Consider the following 20865-nt stretch of genomic DNA (forward strand, 5'->3'; position numbering starts at 1 on the left):
GGACAGCCTCCGGCGGGGCGGGGGCGCGTTCCCGTGACAGCGCGGTCCCCGCCGAGCGCGCACCGCCCGTGCCCCGCGCTCCCGCCCCGCGCCTGCGGCCGCTCCTCCGGCCACGCCCGCCGGGCGGGGCCACCGCGTGTGACGGACAGCTCCGCGGGCCAATGGCGCGTGGCGCGGCCGGCAGCGCGCGGTGGCGGGGCGGGGCCTCGCCAATGGCGCTCCGGTTGCCGGGCGCGATGGCAGCGGCGCCGCCCAATGGGAAAATTCGCGGCGCGGGAGGCGCGCGCCGGTTCGCGTGCGGCCGCAGGCGGGCGGCGCGCGCGGCGTGCACGGCGCGCGCCCCCTCACGCCTGCCGCCCTCCTGCCCCCAGGTGCGAGTGTTGAGGAATGTGCCCCGCTAGGAAAAATAAACAAATAAATAGAGAGGTGGGCGGGCGGTGGCATCATGGTCTGGGCCGGGCAGTGCCCTCCCGTCTCCCCGCGGGCCGCTCCGGTTGTTTCCCGAGCAATAGTTTGGGGAGGGCGCGCGTTTTCCAGCCGTGGCCTTGGACCTTTTTGCTGGAGCGGCACCGTCAGCGGCCAAGCCGGAGTGCGGGAGCGGGGACCCCGCGGGCCCGATGGCAACGAGTCCATGTGCTCTGTAGAGAAGGGGGATTCCCCTGTGTGCTCTAAAAATCACAGTAGAAAAGGTAAATGCAAGAAAAGGGTTAATGAGTACTTCCACCTCCCCCTCCTTCCTCCCCCACCCCCCCCGGTTGGATAAAGATGGTCTTGGATACCCTTTGTAAATAGGAATGTGGAGGTGGGAGGGGAAAATCAGCCCGGCTGCGACTACTCGGCTGCCTCGGTGGGTGAGCGGGCGGGAGGAGCTGGTGCAGCCCGGGCGCTCTCCCGGGGAACGCGCGGGGGACGGACGGGCACCCGCGGGGCGGGCACGGCGGGAGCGGCTCCTGCGCGGGGAGCGCGAGAGGAGGACAAGGGGCTGACATGCTGCCCAGCGCCTGCCCAGCAGCTTATTGAAGAGTTGGGGGCTTTCCCCTTTTTATTATTTTTTTAAATATTTTTCTTTTTTTTCCTTTTTTTTTTTTTTTTTTTTTTTAATTGTACGCCGCCTCCTTGAAGCCAGTAGCAGCAAGGAAAATAAGCTGAGGACAGAGGAATAAGACGGAGATGGTGAGCAGATCGCTGGGCTGGGAGGGAATGAATGAGGTTGCCGGGCTATTCTCTGTGAGGTTCTTGCAGGGTGTAGTACGTTTTGGAGTGATTTTGCATCACGATTCCGGGTTAGACTTCTTTGTTTGCTAAAGGTTGCTGGTTCAGGTTTAACAGCGTTCATCAGTTTATTGTGAGATGCGCAACGAGGAGTTGATGTATGCGAATGCCTGAATTACATACGCAAGCCACACACACAAGCAAGCCCTAAACAAACCAACATTTTAATAATCCTGCAATATGATGGGCAGCTTGTGTCATGGAGGGAAGTCATTGCTCAGGTTATTTGTGGCATGCATAGGAGATGAGTCTCTTTGTAGCGAAGACCAAACAAAATTAACCTATTTTTTTCACACACGCGACATCCATTACAGACTTAAAAGCCAGAGTTAGGGTTTTTTTTTTTAATTTATGCTTTTCCTGCAGTATTGAGCTTCACGGTTAAAATCTGACGTTTGTAGAAGTTGAAAAACTCTTTGAAATGTTCACTTCTAGTGAATATAGGACTAGACTGTCTTTCGTGCTTTTTCTGTTTTTCTTTCATGTAGGCACTTGTTTGTGTATGTGAAAGGGGGAATTCTTAAAACATGCACTTTGCTTGTTACGCTGTACTGTTGTGCCTTTAGGTAGGTCACAATGCAAAACGTGATTCATAGCATGTTAAAAAACAAAACCCTAAGCAGATTTTTTTCATCAAGTGAAGACCTGTTATCGTGCCAATAGCTTGAACCCTAAATACAAGTTTTGCGGGGGGGAGGCGGGAAACAGCTCTCCTGATTTGTATTAATGGGAATGCTTTATGGTAAAAAATCCTGCTTCTAAATGACAGAATATTGACATTGCCTGATTGTAACTTCCTGTGGATAAAGTACTGCAATCTGCTGAATACACTAGTCCTTTAAGGCTCCATAAATTTAGACATATTTTGTTTACAAAATTGTGTAGCACTGCATGGTGCAGTAGTAAAATCTGAAATTTTAGTGATTTTGGAAATGTTGCAAGGCACTGCAAAAGAGAAAATATGCAGCTTTGTATTAAATCCCTAATGGAAAAAAAGGAAAAGGTTTGCTGTAATAAAGTAATACAGGGTATGCATGGTGACTTAAGTAACTGCAGGGGCTGGAGAGTTTGGAGTTTGTATAAAAAAATAAGTTGTGAACTATGCTGGGGTCTTCATCCTGCAAGGTATTTGGATGAATGATTCTTAAATTTATTTTAAGCAGCATCTCTGTCAAGTCTTGTCTGAAATATTTAAATTATATGCTCCATTAGGCAAATGGGTTTATCTTCCCATTGCTTGGCCAAAGGAATGCATTAGGAAGGCAAGAACAATAGTTTGACTGCATGGTTCATCTTTGTGCATTGTTCAGAGATCATAGTTTGCATTTTATATGACATTGGTCATCTTTATGAAGTGGACTTGCTTTATTTTATTATTATGCCATAGTTGCAGTCAAATATCTGAATCTCAGTTTATATAATCATAGTTTTGATGTTCTGTTTGGCTAAAAAATAATTCCCTTCTTTGAATTTCATCTCTTAAATTCAAAATCTCTGCAATTGATTTCAGTATCAGAAAGTTTTTAATATTGGAAGAACCAACAAGAGTTACAAGTAAAGAGAGTTTCCCATTTTATGGAGTTAGGACACTGTACTAGAAATGGCAGAATGCTTGCCTCTTGCTTATACTTCAGATTTTGTACAAACTGTAGTTTAGATTAGATATCTTGTCCTGAAGACCATCTGTATGCATATTACAGTTATATAAAACTAAGCTTCTGTACTTGATTTTATGTAATGCAACACATTATATCTGCAGTGCTTTTGGTGGATCTTGGGTAGTGTCAGAATTGATACACTGCAAGGAAAACCTGTTAGAAGTCTTGTGCTGCCAGGTTTATAGTTTGTTGCTCTTAATATTTTATTGTGTGAGTATAAATCATTGACACAGACATTGTAAACAAATGCTGTAGCAGCTAAGTGTGATGTTACATTTGCCTTGTGTGTTTCCAGTTTAATCAGAGTGTGACTGTTCTGTCAGATGTGGGGCATCCTAATAACCATCCTAGTTACCTTCAAAGCACTTAGGTCAATTTCTTTTACTTTCTTGTCTGTCTCTACAGAATAAAGGAGGAAAAGGCCAGCTCTAGAGTTACACCAGTATGGATAGGGAAGCAGTTTCACATGTGTTGCATGCAGTTTCCTTATTCAGACTTCATGTCTGTCTCCTGGAAATTAGCAATGATATTTTAAGGATTAAAATTTGCCCATTTCTAGAAAAAAACGTTCTTTCCATAATGCAAGACATTCAGAGTATACATGTAACTTGACAAACATATTTGCTTTACAGAAGGGCATTAGAGGTTTCATGGGTTTAAGCATTAAAATAAGAACAGGGAAATTTTCTTAAATTTCATGTAGGATGTGGTCTGCCTGTGAGCTGAAGCAAAGCAGATAACCACCTGAGCATCTGAGAAAAGAAACAATCACCTTAGATAATGAAGTGGCTTTAATTTCCTTCAGCTAACTTGTGTAAAACAAAGCCAACCCGAGAAAACTGCAGTGCAAGTGTTTTGTTCCCTGTTTGTCCTTTTCACTTCTACTCTTGCATTTCACAGGCAGTCCAAAACAAACTGCAAAGCTTCTTCTGGTGCAGTCGTCTGAGCTTCTAGAGTGTACATCTTCTCCATTAGCTTAGGTCACATTTGTTGTAAGTAGTATTTAAAAGAAATAGCTAATTCTAGTGAATCCAGTTCTTTTTGTGACTGGTTTTGTCAACATTCTAAGAACAGACAGCTTAATTTAGTAATATCCAATCTTTTGAAAGCCTGACAGTCAATCCTCTGGCATTCACAATTTCAAGTAGCATTTGGTGTGTTGTCTGTAAATGGCTAATCATTTAATAGTAAGTGGACAGCATCTATTACTCATTGATCAAACAAAATAATTTTTTGGAGTCCTGATCAAACTCATTGATTGCCACTGTTTCAGGGTAATCTGACATTTTGACCCACCAAAATAAATGCATTTCCTGGAATATAATTTAATCTTGTGGATTAAAAAATGTGTAAGATATCCAGTAGGAATGTGTATATGAGTGGCATTTTTAAATATTTTGACCTTTTGTAGAGAATGCTTTGATTTAGTTAATGAAGCTCATATCTGGTTACTCCTCATTCCTACAAAGAACATATATTTTCTTACAGTGTTGTCATTACTGGGAGCTTACCATTGTTGGAATAAATGTGTCTTTCTGAGAATACTGAATCTTGACTAAGGCAGCATTATACTCTTGAAGTGACTGGCTTCAATTTTTTTAGCAGGCTATTTTATCCAATTCTGTAGAAATTGACACTGCATTTGTATGTGTGTGTATATATATATTTGCTTTGTAGTTACATGGGTTTTGTTCAATCTAGAGAAACATTTCTGTGAAAGGTATCTTGGTTTGATTCTGCAAGCCTTAATGCTTTGTATAATCAACCGATGCTCATTACCATGAGATAAGTTGAGTGATTTTTGACTATAGTCAAATACATATTTTGACTATATGTTTAGAAAGAGTAAAATTGTGATATTCAGATCACAGGTTCCAAGCTAAGGGCTCCAAGAAGGTAGTTCTCCTCCACCTCTTGCATAGTGGTGATGCTGCTGCTGGCAGTATTACAAGGTACTGAGATCCATTGAGAACATATGGGCAGGGTTGTGCCTCTGTCTCGCTCTCCAGTTTATATTTCACTGGGAAGACCTTTCTGTTCCTGAGCTACATGCAGTATGCTTCATCTCTTCAGATATGATGGTTTTCTTAGACAATTTGGGATTTTTGTTCCATAAGGTCCTTGACTGGGTTGTCAAAATCTTCTGTGCATGCTTCAGTTGATGTTATTTATAGTTATGCTTTTTCTGCATCTCAGAGCACATGCATTTTGTTTCAGAAGCTGTACAGGGTTTCCATGAGATACCGTGCACATATACACCAGTGCACCACCAATCTATTAGCTTCTGATTTGTAGGTCAGGGAGGAATTGAGATTTTGCTATCTAAGCAGTATCACCTCTTTGCTGCTTCAGTGCTTACGTGACATCTCAAGTTGGCTGAAAATTAAAAGGACACTGTCAAGGTATCTTTGACAATTTCATTTTTATTATCTATTTTGTTTGCCTTGTTACTGCTGTCATAAGCCATTGGAAGCTTGAAGTCTAGTGTCTTAGCAACAGGCCTTTGTCCTCCAGAACAGGTACTGTTTAGCTGCTTATGGTTTATTTAAGAGTTGTGAAGCATTTTCTGTCTTCTGAAATGCATTATTGAATTACAGCTTAAACATTGCAAGCAAGTGAGAGGGAAGAAGTGAGTAAATCAGTTTGGGGTAATTTCTGACATTTTGTCATTACAGCAAACTCAAAATATTTATTATTTTCCTTATTTTTTCAGAACCTAGGAATTTGGAGTCTAGAATTAGGCATCAGTGCTTCCTTTGCACTGTTATCCTTGAGAGGGGACTTTTAAGGGGATTGGTACCAAGACCTGCATTCTGGTTGGAAATAGTTGGAATTACCTGATGAAGTAATCTGTGTAAGAATTCTTACAGGTGCAGTCATATTGACTGATTGCTGAGCAGTAGTTTCACAGGAGCTGGGCTTTGTGTATCACAAATGCCTTTTTTCTGCTCTAAGCTTAGTTTCCTTCCCCTCTTATTTCTGCTCTCATACAAGGAATGATCATGGGGTATTTTGTACAGAAAAATGTTGCCCTAACTTGTTCCTCTATGAAGAAGTCTCTTATTAACTGATCTACATTGATTGCAATGTAAAGTCTGTGAAACTAGACCTACAGTTTCCAGTTATTTAACTGCCTCTTCTTCATCTGCTCTGGTGGTGGAAATTCTACCCAGGAGTTAAATACCTCCATGGAACCTTCTTATTACAGTAAATATTTTCTGTTAATTTGGCTTATGTAGTGATAAAATTTTAAGTAACTGCTATTCAGGCCAGTGATAGAAGTGATGGCACAGACTTTTTTACTGGATTATCCTGTTGGTGAGAAACTCTATTGTCATGTTTCACTGTCAGCAGTGTCCATGGCTGCTGGATTCACAGCTTGATGAGAGCTGAATGTATATCATGATATTGGGTAGTCTAATTTTTGCAGGTTTTAAAGGGGAAAACAATAATCTTTTTAGTAGTATGCAAGTAGCAAAGCTTGCAGAGTTTGCCCAGAGGAAAGCAAATTGCAGTGGGACTTAAAATATGGTTCATAAAGTGCCAACTGTCTTGGGGAATGAGAATCTCAGGTGTGAGTTCACTCTAGCTGGAGTAGCTACAATAACTTGGGGCATGTTGATTTGATGCCTGATTGAGGGAGGGCAGCCACTTCTGGCTGTGGATTAAAACAGTGCAGACAGACAGACTGCTCTGGAGGCTGATCCAGTCTGTGAGGTGCAATCAAGTCTTCTAATTGGCACTTTGTGACTATCCCTCTGCTGAGGGGTATTTTATGGAGACTGTTTTCCAAAATTAGGAATTTAAAAAGCTGAAATAATCTAGCATTCTATCTACAATTCATAATCTGATGCAAGGAAGCTTCAGTCATGTTCATCAGTAGAATGTCAATAGCCACTCATAAAACTTTGGTTCAGTTTTGTGTAGCTGTACCTGTCTTCTCATGGTCTCAAGGTATTGAAAACTGTTTGTGTATGCAGATCCATAAATGTGAAAGTTTTCTGCAATGTTTAAGACACATATTCTTTTGTCCCAAATAAGGATCACATGTGAATTTATTTTATCAATGTAATGTCAAGTGAAGTCTCAAACACAAATCCTTGAAAACTTGAACTGGCAGTGTTTTACTTCTTTGCTCCACAGGCTAGGGTCATGTCATGCTGGTATAACTTCTCCTCATATTTTTAGACTGGTTCTTTTTTAATTCAGTGTGACAATACAAGTAGTGAGTTATTGATGGCAGCTAAAGTGAGACCATTATGACTGTAATCAATAACATACCTGCATAGAATAACAACTACTACCAGGGACATATTTTGTATTGATTCAGAAATTTATGCTGTCTCCACTACACCCAGTCTGCTACTTCCATAATTTATGTAATAAAATCTCTACTTTGGAGAAGCTGTTACTAAGTTAAATACCAGGAAATGATGACATATCAAGATGTAAATTACATATTGAAGATTTTACTACAAGCAGAAATAGCACTTGCTAAATTCCTGTGGGTTCTGATTCAGGACCAAGGCACTTCCTTGCTGCAGGCTGGAGGATAATGGAAGTCAAAACTGTGTTCCCTCTCCTGAAGCAGCATTTTAGAGCTGTAGGATGAGGTGCTGTTTTTAATGTGGTGTGACAATGGAAGATTACTGAATTGTTCATTCCATAAGTTTGAAACCTCTGTAGGTTCCCACTTTTTTTCCCCATGTTTCCTCGTGCTGTGTTCCTGTAGGTGATAAACAGTCTTCAGCTTTCACAGACTGCTTGCTATGCTGATGGTGGCATTTCTGAATTCCAGCCCATGCTCATCTATCTAGACAAGGAAACAATCACCTCATTTCATTTATGGTCCCACAAACCACTTTCCACTGTTTTAGAAGCAGAGAAGTAGTATGGTAACTCTGATTTTTAGGAACCTTAGTATTTAAGGTTCTGAGGAATTAATGTTAAACTAAGCTGAAGCTTGTTATATATATAAAAGGAACATGAGAGAATCTCAGTGACATATATAAATAAATTGATACTTTGGCTGAGACTTTCAGTGATCTGTTAGGAATTTAGATCCAAACTCTTAAAGGGAATTGGGCACCTAGTGCCTATTTAATTCCTTTATATTTCTTTACAATATTGTCACTGAAACCAAGGGTTTAGGAATCCTTTTGAAAGCTTAGATCACAGGTGTATAAACTTCCTTGACTTGTTTCTTTCATGTTTGTGTGATTGTTACAGCTTTATTTTCAAATACAGATGGATTTATTTGGTAAGATGTATTGACGTGTATATTTAAATTTTTGGAACTATTTTAAAAATGCACATACAGATCAGTTTAAGAAAAATGTCAATCTCCACAGACTATGGCCAAATGTAAAGAAGATCTGAGCATAAAACTTTATTTTTGGTGTCAGCATATGTATTTGTTTACATTTGGATTTGAAAGACAGGGTCATACAATAAACACAAGAATTCCATGGCCTTTCTCACCATGCTTGTTTAAAGCTGCACAGTTTTGAAGGCATTTAGTACATTCCCAAAACCTGAGAAAATAATTGAGGTACATACAGCTTTTGGGGAGTTTCAAAATACAAAGTTGCCATTTATACTGATGTAAACTGCGTAATTAAGTCCAATTTCCAATTGAGGTTGTATAATTCAGAGAATATTGAACATCTACACTTGCTTCAGGCTGTCTAGTGGACTATATTGCCCACAATTAAACAGATGAATGCACAAATAAGGATAGGCATCCTTCCAACCACTTATAGCTATATTTAGCAAATTCTTCTCATTTCCCTCTCTGTAGGAGTGTGATGTTGGTAACCTTAACATTGGCCAAGAGAGCTGTCAGTGTCTTAAGCTCTGCCCTACAAGGTGTTTTACTTTCCCATATTGTTTTGACCTTGTATTTGCTCCCTTTCTTTTGGATTAACCATTTATATGTCCTAAATGAAAAAAATTGCTTTGCATTATGCATCTGAATGTCGAAAGAAGTAGGTGGTCATTCTCTGTGCCACAAGGGATTAGGAAGATCTTTAAAGTTTCACAAGTTAAATGTTCTGAAATGCATTCAAGATACAACCAAGGCAGGGGAGCAATGCAGAAAAATCTCTTTTTTAATGGAAATCTAAGGTATGGATTCTTTAATTTTTTTACATAATTTTATGTATCACTATTTCAAGAACTACCATGACTCTTGTTAAAATGCAGCAGCCTTTCTATGTAGTATTACCTTTAGAAAACACAGAATTGGGCTGTAATTATCTGTAATTGGCAGTACACATTTTAAGCATAAATAAGACTATGTATTGGCTTATTGTAGATTTTATTTTTTTGTACTACAGGCTTACTACCTGTGCAAAAATGAGTAAATATAGCAATGTTCTGAAGGTGCAGTGTTTAGCCAATGAAATTGGCTGCTGATCCTGGTAGTGAAAGAACTTAGCAGGTGCCAAATGCAGCTGTGTCTGTCGCAGTAATGCAGGTGGGAAGAGGAGGCTCTTGGGCAGGGATTTGGTGTTTGTGGGATTGAACTGTGCAATTCCACCAATGATGCAGAAAACAAGGCCTGAGATAGAAGCCTTTCAGCCCTTGATTATTTAAAGTAATGCAGGGTATAGTTTGTCATGGTGCCACAAAACCAGGGAAAGACTAATAAGAATTACAGGATAAGTTCAAGTATTTCTTGTGAAAAGGGCTTGAAGTCTAGGAGAAAGCAGCTGGTCTTACACAGGAGAGAGGAATATTTTAATATTTTAAAAAATTTTTCTTTGATGTGCTAAACCAACATATTTAAGAACTGTAAAAGCCTCAAAAACAGCAATACTAGTATTTCTGTTGTTTCAGAAATAGACAAACTGTGGAGCTGTAATCTGTAGAAAAAGTACTGATCTCACAGTTTCTGATTTTGGTTAATTACATAGGGATAAGGCATGTAGAGATTTCAGAAGCTTTAATGTCTACACTGTAGTTTAACTAGGAAAACTAGAATTTCACATGATGTCTGATTGGAATGAGCTGTCTTCTGTCTGTAATCTGTTAAGTATATCTGCATGTACCTATGAGGCTGCTATCCAGAGGATATAATTCTTTTGTTTACCATTTTGAGATTGATGTGGATGGAATCAATACCAGTTACTTTGCTTTTCATTACTGAAGGCATCTGAAATGTTGACCAACATTACCTTCCTTGTGTCAAACAGATCACAAAGCCCTTATATACACACATTTGACCTTCTAGGACATTCTTCAAAGAACTGGCAGGCTTAGCATGTCACTTTTTTCCTCACTTGAAGAAATTAAATCTAATTAAGAGGATCCTACTAATACAATGTAGATACAGATTACAGGTGCACAGTGTGCAGAGTCCAGAATGAAAATAGCTGTAATGGAGAAGCCGGGGGAGGGGGAAGACCCTGAAATAGGCTGACTTAATTATCAGTCTTGTACTCTGAAATAAGAGATTCAGTAGCAGCACTGATATGAAACATTTACAGCAAGTTGGAAAATTCTATTGGGGAAAAATCTCTCAAGGCATTTTCTTCTAGACAATGTAAAATGAGAAAGGCATTATGCACAAATGCAACAGTTCCACAATTTCAGTATTAGTGATTAACACCTGATATTCATTTCCCTCTTCTTCATCCAGGTGTGGTTTGATTGGGTACACCTGAATTACCTAAGTGCTTTCAGAGTGGAAGCATGAACAGAATTGACTTCTCCTTGGGAAACCTTTCACATTTCACTGGCTGTTAACGTTGTCCTTCTTACAGCAAATGTCACTTGAGACTTTGTAATAGAGAATAAAAAAATATGCTTGTGCATGGTTGTCATTTCACATGAAATCAAGAGACTGATTTCTGATAGAAATCTCAAGAGCATTGAGTTCATGAAAGCTTCTCACAGATCCCCCTCAGAATAACTGGGTTTTGATCATATTTTTTGAGGCAAGGAGAATTAATAGTAGATTATCTGAGAAACTAACTATTTAAAATACCTTTGATACTATGAAATTGAGATAAACTTAACTTACTGAGAACGTACAAGACAAAATCCAACTAGTTTAAAGTAGGTGTAATAAATAGGACTAAAAAAAAAGTGTGCTTGTTTTGTGTGTCCTTGTATGACTGGGGAATTTAGAGCAGTCATTGGAAGATGAAGGAATCCAACTCTCTGCATTATTGGACCCAGAGGCCATACTGTGTGATTACTAATGCATGCAGGCATGGTCAATAAATTTCATGCTTATACATCTCATTGTCATTTTTGGAGCTCATTGATTTAAGCAGCTTGTGCTGATCAAGAATATTACAACAGGCAGCACAGTGTCATATGCTGACAGGCACAAAGTGGAGGAGTCTTACTTCAATCAAAACTGAAGAAAAATTTGCTGTTAGTGTGAATTGAATGCTGGAGCAAGTTGGCCAGAGATTGCAGAGATCATGTTCCTGAAGATTCTCAAAACCTGATTGGAAAAGATCCTGAGCAAGTTGCTCAAATTGCCTCTGCTTTGTGTAGGAGAGTTGCCAGGTGATATCCAAGGGTATTTCCAGTCTCAGCTGTTCTGTGTGGACTGTGCAAAAACCAGAGAGTAGTTCCAAGGCTGCAAGACAATATCCCTTTCTGTTTCTCCCCAGTGGGGATAAGGCATCAGTGGCTCTCCCTTTTCCAGGGCTGGCTGTGAAGGGGAGCTGGATGGACAGAGCTGAGTCAGGCTGGGATTTGGCTGCAGGTCTGAGGGCACCATTAGCAGCTGCATTTATGAGACTGCAATTTGTGATTTTAAGCAACTTGGTTGTGTCTATTTAAATTAACATTTAAGGTCAAACTTCTGTCATTAGTGCAGTAAAGAATTTTAAGAGGTTTATTCAAATTTAATGCTTCCACTGTCACTTTATACAGCTGGCTTCAAAGCATATTGATTTACATTGAACATAATCTTCTAATGAGTTTTTGTTTTTGCCAGGAGATACATGTTTCTTCCATTATCTTGTTTGCTTCTGTTTTGTTCTTTGTGAGTAATATTTGCAATTACTTTTCTACAGTACCGTGTTGGTAACAGCAGCAGGAAGCCATAGTTAGCTCAGCTGGAACATTTTGGCCTCTGGAGTTCTTGTTACTGCATTCAGAGTAAGAAATAACTGCCTGCTTATCTTTGTGCCATTTGGATACTCTCATACCATTTTTTGTTCAATATTTCTTTATTGGTTAGACCTAAGACAGCTGGTGGGGATAGAAAATCCAAATTGATTGTAACAGATATTGTCTGACATTGGCATGTCTGTAACTAGGAAGATGAAAACAATGTGCAGTAAATATTTTGGACAAGCTGAAAGAAGTTGCTAAAATAATTCTTAATTGTCCTGCTGGCTAGACTGGATGAACAAAGTGAAAATTTGCTTTTATTTGTGCACACTTTTGAAGAGCTGTGGTAGTGTGTTGAGCTGTATGTCTGCTCAGTGCTTTTGTGGACATATTTCGTGTACCTGTAACTTCCATCAGAGCCATGTTCCTGTGGAGAACATGTCCTGTGCAGTTGTGGGACTGGGAGAGCTGTGCTCAGTTTGCACCTCGACAACTGGGCTGCATGAAAGCACCTTGAAGACATATTTGTAATATTAAAATAAAGGTGCTTAGCCTTTGTTTAAAGTCCTGTCTCTCTGGAAGCAGGTTACCTAATGAGCATGTTTTACTCATCTCATGGGGACAAAGCCTGAGCTGTTCAATTTGTGGCAGCAAAACGAAACAATTTTTGAACCAAGTCATCATTTTCAGCATCAATAGAAGGTGATGCCCTTGTCAGCTGGCATTGGTTCAGCATAAGGTTCCAGTCAGAATTGGCTGCTTTAGGCTTTGAGCTGCTCTTTAAGAGACCTTCACCCTTCCCTCTGTTTGGAGCTGCTGCCATGGTGGGTCTATTGAATATTTATAAGAAACTATTACGAGACTCCTTCCTCAGTCACAGTGTAAACTCGTTAGTTTTCGTCTGGCAGAATGGAGCTTGTTCAGGCTCTTGACAGACTCTACTTCCAACATTTCTTCTCTGCTTGCTGTTGTGTGTTAAGCCATGATGCTGATTTAAGTTCAAAATACTGCTGCACTTGTACTACTACAGTAGTTTCAAGGTTGGCTTGGTTCCTGAGAAACTCAGACCTTGTGGGACCTGGAGTTTGGCAGACTGCACTCATAACCTTGTTTGAAAAGTTAAGGCTGGAAAGCTTGTTCTCTTGCTCTGCTGCTTGACTTAACTAATGTTTTAGTCAGCTGTGCACAGAGATATCCAAAATCACACTGAATCCTCACCCCTTGCAATTTTTAGAATATGACATTGCAAAAAGTTAGGGATCTGTTTTAATATTAGGAGATTGTTCTCATCAAAAATTTTCACAGTACACTTGAATTTCTCTTCCCATGAACATTTTCAGATGCTGGAAAGAGATGAATTTTTAATAAAATGTAAATTACCAGAATGTCAAACACACTTTTTGAACAGTTTGTCGTAAAAGACAAAAAGTTATGACATACATAAATGTAAGTTATGGATAATTATAATTTCCTCCTGAACTCTTCTTAGGTAGCAGGGTATCCAGATTTGTAGCTCAGGTAATACCTTGAGGTTACATCATCATGAAGAAATTCACTGATTATTTACTTTTTTTTTTTGACAGACCACAGTTTTCCACTTAAGAGTAGAAGCTTTTAAAATGGCTCATACAAGATAGACATATTCAGTTAAAAATAAATTTAGAAATGCAGTTTAGGATTTGTTGCTATGCTTTAAAATTTTGTCAAGCTATTAGTGGCATTTTTTAAATATGTAGTATTACCCTACTGATATCTGTTTAATATTATTTCTGATGATTACTGTAACTGTGTTTCTTTAGGTTTAGAAGAAATTGTGTGTTCATTTTTTGCTTGGAAAAAGGGTTTTTTAGAAGGGCAGACATTGGCAAGATTTTGCTTCTGACCTCTGGATTCAGTTGCTCATCAGACAAAGTCGAATTGCTAATAAAAATGAAACTTTTGAGAAAAATTCATGCCTGAGGTTGGATTTGCACTGATTCAAGATGTTTTTTATGATTAGGCCATCTCCTTCAGTACTGTTTCTGGAACAACGTGACCCTTTTAATGAATTTTATTTTGTGACAAACTGGATTTCCGTGTACGTGCTCTACTTGATTTTTTTTTTCGTTTTTGTTATATGGTTTCTCCTTTGTTCTGCAGCACTTAAAAGCATTTACTTATCAGAGTTGAAGATAAATAAAGCATCCTGTTAGTAATTAGCTAGATTTTCATTGTGTCATCCTGAAGGCCCTGGAATTACTGTATTGAGACATAGTGTTGTCTTACAACTTGTAAATTATGAAATGAAACATTAAATTTAGTTTGGAAGATGATGACACCTGAGGAGAAAATACAGATTTCTGGGAGTCAGTCAAATGCTGACTTGCTTAAAGGAATTGGAGGACAAACCCCAAAGTCTTCCTTCATGAAAACAGTCTGGAGGTAGTTTAGTTCATATCTTTTAGATCACTTAAAAATCAGTTTCTCAGATATAAGAAGCTGTTTTTCCCACTGAGTTCACATACATCCTTTGTGGGTGAGAGTGTTTTGTCTGGTGTTACTGGGTTCAGGTGTGGTCTTGTGCCGAGTACTCTTCATCCAGAGCAGTAACCTCCCCCAATAAAATAACCCCTAATTATTTGTGAGATTGATTACTGAAATCACTGCTGTGAATCCTTGTTTCAGTGTGACTGTCCCAGAAATCCAGTGTAGGCAGCAGTAGAAGAGTCAGTGGCCAGTGGTGCTTTGGCATTGTAGTGCTACAGCTACACTTGGACATTTATTGATCAATTGATTTATATATTTATTCCAATCACAAATAATTTTTGGAGTTCATGACACAAAGCTGTCAGTAGAAACTTTGCCACATACTGGAGCATTCAAAGCAGATAGACATTTCAGCCTTGAACTTTGATTTTGGGAACTCTAGAGATGGATGAAAGCCTTGAATTTAGCTGTTTTGAACTAGGGATGGCAGTGCAGTTTTGGCAGGGGTTTGGGCTGTGAACTGTATGGGAAGTTGTCTCATTCCTGAGGTCAACAAGCCTTTAGTCACCCTAGTTCCAGAGTTTATTCAGAGTTTGATCTGCCTCTTATGTTTTCCAGGGATATCCATAACTGAGTTGTGCTTTATGAACAAGGGAGGGGCCTAACAAGTCGCCTGAAAGGGTGGTAAGAGTTGGCAAAATTTCTTATATCTCTTTCATTATTACATGTGTTTGTGTGTATGAAATCTAGAAAACAAAATTGTCTGGGACAGTAAATAGATTTAAAAAGTAGCAGTCTCACAGTTGACATTCGTTAGGCAACAATAAAATGATAAAAGACTAAATTCTTTTTATAGTAATAGCCTGTAGTGACCTTCCTCTCAAATAGAAGGACTTTTGAACTGAGTATGGCTAAAATATGCAATAAACCTGCTTGGAATATCAAATCACCAAATAAAAACAAATGTTTGTTATAATCAAAATGTAAAATAATCAACTGCATATAATGTAGCTAATAATAAAGCTTCCAAAACTCTATAAATGGGCCTTGTCAAGCTGTTTTGTTCTGCTACTGCATGGCTTTTAGAGAAGAGGTGAACTGACTGCCCACCTCCTGACTGCCCCTTCTCAGCCCCTCAGGTTTGTGTTCAGCTGTACAGACAGGTTGTTCCCAGAGCTGTCTGTGCAGAAATCTGTGCCAGGGGATGTTGCCCAGTTCTGAACTCTGTGTTACCCCAGCATGTGGGGTGTGGGCCTTGCTGCCCCAGAGCCTCCCTGAGAGGAGAAGGGCCTGTGGCAGAACAGCACAGTCAGTGTAGGCAAAGAGCAAGCAATTTATTAATTTGTGTGACTTTCACTGATCTTAGAAGTTATTCCTGAGACCTGACCAGGCAGAAGCTTCCTTACACAAGGAAAAGTAATTTACATTGGTATAAAGGAACATAATTAAAAAAACCCCTGATCTTTTAAATGACTAAAACCAGAAGATGGCTGTACTTGCTAAATGAATAAAAATGATCAAATAATTCAAACTTCTAAAAGCTTTAATTTCTTTTATTAGTCTCCTTTTAAATTTGTTTAAGGGAAAGTAGACTTTTGGGTAAAAGATGGGAATACAGTTTACACAGTACAAGCAGAACTGAAAACTATTGCTTCTGAATATCCTAAGCAGTATAAAAAAGGTGGGAGATTTCTTAGGGGATTTTTCACTCTAATAGTCAGCCTGAGGTGAAATTCGTATTTCAGTAAACTATTTAGAGCAAAAGAAAATAATTTTAGGGGTGAAAGGGAATAAAGTAATAGGAACAGTTGATGTTATCTTTCATCACACAGCCTCACTACTTGCTTAAAATGAGGTAAAAAGGTATAAGGCAATCAAATGAAATGCTGTTTGTAGAGACATGCCACACATGTATCTATTTTTATTCTGCAGTATATTTGTGAAGGTAAGGAATGTATAGCTTTGAAAATCTTGCTGCTTTTTATACACTGAAGATTCAAACAGTACTAATTGTCCTATCATTACCAAAGGGCTTTGTTACAGAGTTCATGTCTAAGACTGATTTCTTGTTTCAGAAGTGAGGTATTCTCTGTGTTCCTTTTAAAGAGCATGTCACCCTTAATCAGGAGAGCCATACATTTTCAGAATGATGGTGCTTTCAATTTATTGCTTGTCAGCCCTAAAGAATGCTAGTCATTTTCTTTACAAGTGCAACTCATTGACTGAAACTGCTAACTTATAAAGCAATTTTAGGTTTATTTTGATTGGTTATTGGTTTGTGGCTTTTAATGATGAGATTGGATTGCATTTCTGTGCAATAGACATTGTGGTGGAAAATCTGGAAAGTTGGGGCTGTTTGGAACTGCTCTTACTCCCACTGAGGTCAGCAGTAGCATTTCTGTGGCTTTCAGTGGGAGTAACATTATACTGTCTGAATGTGAAGACTTTTCTTTCAAAAACCACTTATAATAGTCTGTTTTTAGTTAGGGTTACATGAAAACTAAGTAACTATTGTACTGCTTGTTTATGGAAAAAAAAAGGTATTTCCTAAGTAGAGAAAGAAGTTGTAACCATTTCTGTTGTGCCAGCATATTGGGTTTTTTAATACCTGCAGCTCTGGAAGTCGTAGAACAAAACTAGTTTTGATTATATCCTCCAGTGTGTTTTATTATATTGTCTGTGGGAGTAGATTTGAGCAAGCTGAATGCCTCTCACAGGGCAGGGAGTGCTGCAGGATTTCCTTTCAGGTATTAATGCTCATGTAAACTGGGAATCTGCATTGGAGAGCAAGTGTCGTCTGAATACATGTAGTTTTCCAAACTGTGTTAGTTCTCAACTTTCCATTGAAAGTTAATTATTATTAGTGGCATTTTCACAGATGTCAGTTAAGAAAAAGCTTTTTTTCTACAGAGGTGAACATTTCAAAATGTGAGATGCTATGTTTGCTATGCAGTAACTGTCAAAAGAATTTTTTAAGCCCTTCTATGAAGATGCTATTGCAAGTGAACTTGGCATAAGAGCTTCTACCCCATGGTTGCCCAAAAAAGATTTCTTAAACATCAAAAATAAATGCCTTTTCAGAAATTATTACTAAATAGTCATTTCCAGAATTGTAGTTGTGTGATTTAAATGGTCAGTTTTGCTTGCAGTATACAAAATGGAGTTGACTTGATTTGAAATGTGTTCAGGCTGCCAGATTTCAGACCTCAGCCATCCAGAATGGGTGTTTTTAAGCTGTTAAGAACATTTTTTTTTTCTCTTGTAATTAATTTTCTTTCCCTAATTCATTGCTTGTGGATTTATGGCTGCTTATTTTGGGTTTCTAACATATTTTCTGGAATGATCAAGAGTGATGAATTAATCTTAATTGATGGATTACTATACATTAATCAAACTCTTACTTAATAAGCTTGATATTTCTTGCAAGTAAGCTATTTCTTAAAAACATTGTCTGTAGTTAAGTTTATTAAATTAAGACTTGAGCATATTAGAGTCTGTCACATATGGGAAGCACAAGTTATGACCCAAATACTCAAATTACCCCAAGTTAGCATTTTGTTTTATAAGCATTTGCAGCACAAACAAATCTGAACTAAATAATTTTAGAATGGAATTTCCCCTCCATATATTGTACATTATATGTAGATGTTAATTAGGGATTTTTCTGTGGCTCTTGGAGATTATTTTTATCTGGTTTATCTGATGCCAAGTCTATTTATCTCGAATGGGAAGTTTTACTTTTGTCTCTGCATGACATGGTTTACAAACTAAGTCTGATGACTCTGTGTTGTGTGCCTGAGAATTTACCTCTACCTGATTATCATTAGTTAACGATCATACAAGCTTTCCAGCATTGTGCTGAGTCCTGCTTTTGCCTTCACTGTTAGTCATGGTAAGCCTTCTTAATATTCATTCAGTGTTCGTGGAGACATCTCTGGCAAGATGGAATAAGATGGGCATGGTCTAGTAAAACTACAGTGAATAAAACTTTAGGACCCAATCTCTTGATTGACACTTCTCACAGCAACATCTCTATAGAATTGACAAGACATAAATATTAGGCAAATTTTCTCCTTTTATTTAGGGTCATTAAAGGCCTTTCCAAGCAGATGAAGGAAACTTGGATGGTGAAAATAATTCAACAAAAGATATAAAGCATTATCTTACAAAAATATTACAATCCCTGCTCCTTAATGAGCCAGAAACATCCTCACAGACCAGATGCAGATGGAATTGAAATGCAACCAGTTGAGCTGCTGCACTATCCCATGGTGACTGTTTTTTAAGTTTTCCTTCAGGTGTTAAAAAGTATACTTCATACAAGAGGACAGACAATTTTTTTTGGCTTTGGGCTACTTTCTTGATTTCTTGTATACTTTCAGTATTATTCTTCCATCATAAACTTTCATGCCTTTTTTATTTGCTTTATATGGTGTAAAAATTGGTGCTGGGCTTCAACAGGGATGTACGTAGAACAAGTCTTCTGAAACTGACTTGCAGCTGTGCTGTAGAAATGTGTTGGAAATTGTCAGGAAGAATTTTGTGAGACTTTATCTTGCACAACTAAAAATAAAGGGTTTTCCTGTTAAAAACCTTATGACTTCACTGAATTTTGAGATAGGTTGTAAAATACCTACATAGTGATGTCAAGAGCATTTGGACTCTAATAAAACAGTCCCCTTTGCATTTTAGATTTAAAGCTGAATTTTTCCTCCATCTGGAGGGTTATGCATGAACAACTGCAGAGATGTGTTGTTCCATGAGAGTTCTGGCAGGGATAGTTTCCCTGGAATGGTGCAGTCAGGAACAGAAGGGAAACGTGCCCTGATCTGTCTCAGAAGCTTAAAGCATCGCTTGTTCCTCCTCTCCTTCCTGAATTCCAGCAATTGTTGTAGCTTCAGATCGCCCACATCAGTAGAAAAGAAGACTTTGTTTCTTGCCACTGCTCCCTACCACTGCCAAGATGGACCCAGGGCATTTTTGATTGGGGGTATGAGGGCATATTTATCTCATTAAAATGATCATTATCATATCCTTTTGTTGGCATTATCTTCAGCATGTTCTTTCTTTTAATTGAATTGTAGCTTATTGTATGGCAATTCCTTTGCTTTCCTGAAGTGTTTCTTCTCCTTAAGATGGATATCTGTACAGAATCTGAACTGACAGCTGACAGAAGATTGACTTCATAATGCTGTAATGGATTGCAGTACTTCTTGTTTTGAGCATTTCTTCTCTTGGCACTAGGATTTGTGAAAATATTTGCTGGGAGTTTTTTTCATGTTTTTCTATATACATGTATAGGATGATATTTTGGCACAAAAATGTTACACTTCATTTAGTGACAAAGAAAATTTTCAGCATTCTTGGAGAAAGTTGGTATGTTTGATAGTTGCACGTCACTCTCAGGGTATTTATAGGTACAGGGGGCAGCACAAAGATTAGATGCTTTCCAGCATGTGTTAATGCAGTATTATATCTTTCAAAAAGGTTTTTTATGGAGCTGAGTTTAGAAGTATGTTTGAAAACAGCCTTGTCACACATGTCATCAAGGTCAGAAGGGAGAGAAAGCAGACATTTCAACGTTCCAACTGAGTTTTGTGAAAGGACTGTAGAATGTTAGTGCTTGCTAACCAGTGAACCAGTCTCTTCATGCCTCTTCAGCAGTCCTGCAGTAGAGATGCTGCAGTTTGTCCCGTTCCGTGAAATTTTCAGCTTTCACTGCTTGGGACTTGAAAGTTAAACTTTCAGGTACTATAGTTGATAAAAGCCACTGATTGATTATGAACCCAAAGTGGCACCATCTGAAAGCCTGGAGTGCAAGGTGTGGAAAAGTCCTCAAGTGAGCTTGGAAGTGTGGTGTCTATACTTGGAAATTCTCTAGTTGTTGATGTAGTGGAGAACAGTGGTTCATTCTTGCTATTTATAGACAATGGAGGCTTTTTTTGGCATTTTTATCGTGGTTTTCCACCATGAGTTCTGGAGAAACATGAACAAGTTCCATGTTGTAGCACCTCATTGGTGGTGAATTCAGTTCATTCCTTGGAGTGCTGCTTTAGAACACGTTTTAATTTAAAATAAATATCCAACTGAAAAACACTTTGCTGAGTACTGGACCTAATTAACACTATCATTAGATGTTTCTGCATTTAGTAATTTAAGCTTATTACTTACAGTTTTAGGCAGCTGATGTGCATGTTGGTAGCATTCAGGTGTTAATTAAAAAACACATAAGTAAGTAAACATCAGTTAGATCAGTTAGATTAATGCTGTGCCCCCAGACCTTGAGGTGTGCAGCCTCATCAAAACCAGACTTTCTGTAGTACCCTTTGTGTGTCTGTGACATTGAAGGATAATGCTGCTTTGTATTATTCTTATAGCTTGAGAAAAAAAA

At 38.7% G+C, this 20865-nt stretch overlaps 1 protein-coding gene across 21 annotated transcripts in view; it reads left to right on the top strand.

The window, feature by feature from the left end:
- Window positions 1-470: 470 nt before the first annotated feature.
- Window positions 471-20865, top strand: part of ARVCF (ARVCF delta catenin family member) — a 246792-nt gene continuing 226397 nt past the window's right edge. For 12 of the 21 annotated variants that reach the window (XM_064727178.1, XM_064727194.1, XM_064727191.1 and 9 more), the window contains exons 1-2: window positions 1090-1173; window positions 15093-15158. Coding sequence is in view for 1 of the 21 variants with exons in the window: in XM_064727199.1 (XP_064583269.1) it covers window positions 1171-1173 (3 nt within the window). In the remaining 20 variants the exon portion in view is untranslated. Of the gene's footprint in view, window positions 690-799; window positions 848-1089; window positions 1174-15092; window positions 15159-20865 lie in introns of those variants that run through there. The other 9 variants (XM_064727180.1, XM_064727190.1, XM_064727202.1 and 6 more) reach the window with 7 other exon arrangements.

This window comes from Zonotrichia leucophrys, chromosome 15 (genome assembly GCF_028769735.1).
Source record: "Zonotrichia leucophrys gambelii isolate GWCS_2022_RI chromosome 15, RI_Zleu_2.0, whole genome shotgun sequence".
Taxonomy (NCBI): domain Eukaryota; kingdom Metazoa; phylum Chordata; class Aves; order Passeriformes; family Passerellidae; genus Zonotrichia; species Zonotrichia leucophrys.